Source organism: Habropoda laboriosa, unplaced genomic scaffold (assembly GCF_001263275.1).
Source record: "Habropoda laboriosa isolate 0110345459 unplaced genomic scaffold, ASM126327v1 scaffold210, whole genome shotgun sequence".
NCBI lineage: Eukaryota > Metazoa > Arthropoda > Insecta > Hymenoptera > Apidae > Habropoda > Habropoda laboriosa.
In genome coordinates this window covers 1,090,573-1,095,666 of record NW_017100373.1, presented here as the reverse complement: position 1 = coordinate 1,095,666, position 5,094 = coordinate 1,090,573, and the positions used below count along the sequence as shown (strand labels likewise).

At 36.7% G+C, this 5,094-nt stretch overlaps 1 protein-coding gene across 1 annotated transcript in view; it reads left to right on the top strand.

Moving 5' to 3' along the window:
• The first annotated feature begins 986 nt into the window (after positions 1 to 986).
• LOC108574849 (cationic amino acid transporter 3-like) overlaps positions 987 to 5,094 on the top strand; it is a 5,822-nt gene continuing 1,714 nt past the window's right edge. The window contains 8 exon segments of the mRNA XM_017937495.1: positions 987 to 1,103; positions 1,162 to 1,281; positions 1,400 to 1,578; positions 3,901 to 4,138; positions 4,204 to 4,488; positions 4,618 to 4,659; positions 4,719 to 4,946; positions 4,949 to 5,054. Coding sequence (XP_017792984.1) covers positions 1,049 to 1,103; positions 1,162 to 1,281; positions 1,400 to 1,578; positions 3,901 to 4,138; positions 4,204 to 4,488; positions 4,618 to 4,659; positions 4,719 to 4,946; positions 4,949 to 5,054 — 1,253 coding nt within the window. The 5' untranslated portion in view covers positions 987 to 1,048.

The following is a 5,094-nucleotide window of genomic DNA, read 5'->3' as shown; positions in this document are numbered from 1 at the left end:
TGCTCAGCCTGCGCCGCGCACTCGAATATCGACATTCGACGTCCGCGAGCACACGCGACCTGACCGAAACCCTGAGAGAGAGAGAGTGGGAGGGCGTGTGTGAGAATGGGTGAGAGGGAGGGAGGCAGTGAGAGAGAGAGAGAGTTTCGACAACATGGAGTGGGGAGAATGAATGCACCAGCAAACCTATCCCTTGCATCCTGCTTCCTTCCCGCCTACTCCCTTTCCGTCACTTCTTCCTTTCTCCTGCTCGTTTCTTCTTCGACCTTTCGAACCTTTCTTAACTTTTTCTTTCTATGCATTCGTTGCACGCAGCGATTTTTCTGTGGACCTTTTCCATCTCTTCGTTTCGCTCCACTGCTGCATTTAATGTAATAAGTTTGTTTTATCACCACGACGATTAGAATCAAACTCGTGTAAAAAATTTCGCACTAGAATAAATTTTCAGTTATGAAACTCAAATAGTTTGAAACTCAATAGTAGATAATTGGAACGGTCATGATTCAATTTTAAGCTGATCAACCGGAGAGTTTGTAAATCGAGTTCTAATAACGCACGGGTCAATAATATATTCGCTAGCTATTTTTAATAAGGAAACACCGTGCGCAAACTTTTTATATACACACGAAACGTGTCTTGCAACCGCTTGATAACTTTGTAAAGAGTATATAGAAGAAACTTGATACGTTAAATGCGCGTTCTTTACTTTTTCATTCGATCCCTTTAAAACGTATCTTCCTCAATAACGATCACATCAAGCTGTTTCGTATCACTTCTTTAATGTAAACCAATTATACTGAAATATATGCGACAAATGCGACTCTCACCTTTTCATAAATATTTCACTTTTATTGATATTTCAATCTAATCAAAATTTACCTGTACTCTATGTTCGTATAACTTTTGAATCCTATAGGCGCCAATGTCTTCAGTTGTGCCAACTTTATAATTTCAATCCTTTGCTATGTTCAATTTAGACAACCTCACTTTGTTTAACGTAGTTCTGTTTTTTGTTTTTTCTTCAGAAAATCAATTCACGCAAAATACAATGAAATTTTCAAAATTTTATTGGACACTGTTCATCACGTGTTGCTTGCCGCATAGTATGTTACGTAAATATCAGTTTAATGTGTACCTTTGTTTATTCATGGATGTTTTTAGGCCACGCCCTGGAATGCTATGTGTGTACAAATCAAGACGGTAACAGAGAAAAGTGTTTAAAAAGTACAAAAACGTGTGAACAAGGTCAGGATACTTGCTTATCAGATATTATGTGGGGAAGTAAGTTTGAAACTTTATATACCTGTTAATTTTTCGAAAAACAATGTTTGAGGTTATGTTTACATCAGTTGATGATCGATGATTTATTCAAATAAACGATGATTTCTGTTATTTATAGGTACACCATATTGGTCGCACGGTGCAAAAAAACAATATTACGTTTCAAAAAAATGTGCCACGAAAAAGGAATGTGAAAGAATAAAACATTCTAATATGGAAGCTTGCACGTATATATGGTATCAGGATTGGAAATGTACCGATTGTTGTCAAGGAGATAGGTGCAATTATTATATTATTGTGAGTCAAGTACTCAGTTCAGTTTTGATCTTAAGAACTCAGGTCAAAATAGTATTATCTAAGTACATTAAGCTCATTTGGTTTGTTTCAGTCCATGGCAGGAAAAGTACATGCCTCTTGGTTCATCGTGATTGCTGTTTTGGCATCATTACACAATCTGTGGAATAGATTGGACTAACCAATAACACTGTAAAGTGTTACATCACATCGATTATTTATTACTACTAGTATTTCTGCCAATCAGAAAAACTATAAGATTTAATTACAAACGAAATAAATAAATCGACATTATATATATACAGGGTGAGACACCTAACTTGATCACCTCAAATAACTTTTGAATTATGCATTCTACAAAAAATTATTTCTACAAAGATTACATGGTATCAAGATGGACATCACGTGGTGTACACGACATCTTTATAAGTGGAGACGTTTAGGAGATTTGAAGGTCAACTTTGTTTTTTTAAATTGAATGCCTATTTTTTTTTATGCCAGTTCGAAAGCTCATTAATTTCCAAGTAGAAAAGTATTAAACATTGTTTGTCCTAGAACTAATAATTAATGAGATATTAACGAAAGTTTGACCCGCATAAGGTCGCGTTGAAAGATCATGGCCGCCTCGTTCACCAAACTTGTCACCATTGGATTATTTTCTCTGGGGTACATTAAAAAATAAAGTGTATCATGAACCACCAACAACGGTAGAGGATATGCAAGAACGAATTCGTGAAGCGTGTGCTACACTTGCTTCAGGGATAATTCGCGACCATATACAGATCATATGAATCAAACTGTTGTTAATATCTCCTTAATTAGCTTTAGGACAAACAATGTTTAATATTTTTCTACTTGGAAATTAATGAGCTTTCCAACTGCCGTAAAAAAAAATAGGGCACTCCATTTAAAAAAACAAAGTTGACCTTCAAATCTCCTAAACGCCTCCACTTATAAAGAATTCGTGTACACCACGTGATGTCCCTCTTGATACCATGTAACCTTTGTAGAAATAATTTTTTGTACAATGCATAATTTAGAAGTTATTCGAGGAGATCAAGTTAGGTGTCTCATATTTAGGAACAAAACGACGATGCACAACGTTCTTGCGATGAACATCATATGTGTTATCGGTCATGTATTACTAATATCCGTCCAATACAAATTTTTTTATACATTCTATTAACGCATAGTCTATTTAGCAATAAATATTTTATACTTATAAATAAAATAACGTATAACATACAGAAGTGTGTATGTAATGTATCCCCTTTGTCTTAAAACATATTTATGTTTATTTATTACCTAAGAAATACCGTAAATTTCTGAACGTTACTTAGGGTAATTCGTTGACTTTAGGTTCCTGGCAAAGAAAAAAAATGTCGTGCACTTGGTACGCAATCTTGTGAGAAATTGTCGCTTGAAATGGCCGTAACTCGAAAAAGCGATCGAATTTGAGACAACGTATTTGTTTTTATGATCGTATCACATACCAGCTTAGTGGATATTCAATATCTGTGGAGATAAACAGAATAGTTATTATTTAAAGAAATTTCATATCGTTTATTGTACCGAATAGTACCGCTTAGTGAATACATAGGTCATTATACAGGGAAACCTTTTTTCTGCATGTTTTTTGTGTAAGTATAAAACGTTAATTTTTGATAAAACTGGTATTTTGTGGGCACACATACGTGTATGTGTGCGTGGTGTCGCGTAGGACATGCGAACAATAAATGCCTCGTGCCTAGGAATTAGCTGCAAATCTTTACAGTATCAGTTATGTGGTGTATTAATTAATTATACGTTTGATAAATTAATGTCATCTACGTTCAAAACACTAATTGATTTGTGGACGAATCATTTTTCCTGTAATCTTGGTAAAAATTGCACTATTGATGTTCAAAGTGTTTCTCAATAACCGTGGAACGTCCTAATGGGGCAAAGAACGTTCGATTTGGGAAGAGAAAATATTTGATTTCACGTTATCTAAACTTATCGGTAAAATGAACAAATGAAAAAACCAATATTATAAACAGATGACTGATATAGACTGAACGATTCTATTCTACTCGCGGCGACGAAGCGATTCTAACCAATTGAATGATTCAGTTTGCTCGTACATCGATCGATCTTTGAACGCTAATTAGCGCACGTTTAGTCGTGTACCGAATGTTCAGGCTGTAACCAGTGTCTCATTCATCGTACAAAATTACGATACTATTCATGGTGAGCGAATTATACAAAACATTACTCCGGAGGAGTAATTCTGAGAAAGCCGATATATTTCGTACGCATCGTGAGTGTAACGAACGTTATTTTCAGTTGTACAACATGAAAAATTGGAAAGTTGAGAGTTTGTACAAGATGTTCAGCCGTAAGAAAGAATTGAACGTTTCTCAAGATACAAAATTGGCGAGATATCTAACGACTTTGGATCTGATAGACCTCGGAATCGGCTCAACCCTCGGCGTAGGTGTTTACGTTCTCGCGGGTTCAGTTTCAAAAAACATCGCAGGTCCTGCCGTGATAATTCCGTTCGCGATCGCATCCACGTTTGCAGGTAGGATTTGTGTAGAAAAATTGAAAAAGCGAATTGGAAAGAATGAATTATTTCTTATTACAAAGGCCTATGCTACGCAGAATTCAGCGCAAGAGTTCCATGTGCTGGATCGGGCTACCTATACAGCTATGTTACGATGGGTGAATTTATGGCTTTCCTAATCGGCTGGACGCTAATACTGAGGTATGTAATTGGCTCCGTGATCATACTAAAGGGACTGAGCACATACGTAGATGCGTTGTTCAACAGTATCATGCGAAATGCGTTTGAATCGGCTGCACATATCGACATTAATCATTTCTCTTCGTATCCGGACTTTTTTGCCTTCGGAGTGACTTTAATCTTCTCTGGTAAGAAATTCTCGATCGTCGATACAATCGATACGATTGAAAAGTGAAGGAAATAAGAAGAAGGTGAAAAGAAAAGAAATATGAAAATGAACGAAATCACTAAATCTTCTCTTATACGGTTTTTATTAACTACGTTGGCATTCGGGGCAAAGGAGTCTTCGGTGGCGAACAATTTTTTAAGGGATCGCTGTATCCCTTAAAGGTAAAGTTTGACCGATAATGTCCGATACACGTTTTTCACAAAAGAAAACTAATAGCCCATAATGTATTGTGTGTCGTTGGACGGAAAGCTGACGTAACCAATTGGAAAACGAAGCCTCCGTGTACGGAAAAGAATTGTGATTACGGAATCGGAGGATTCGTGCCTTCTGGTATAGCTGATATCATAAGAGGAGTGACGAAGTAGTTTTACGGATTCTTTGGTTTCGATTGCGTCGCAACTACCAGAGAGGAAGCGAATGATCGATACCAATAGCGATCGTTGCCTCATTAATTGTCGCCTTTCTCACGTATTTCGCCGTATCTGCATTAACCACCGTCCTTCCTTATTACGGGCAAAATGGCTGGTAACGATAGGCGCTATTTGTGGCCTATGCACAATATAAA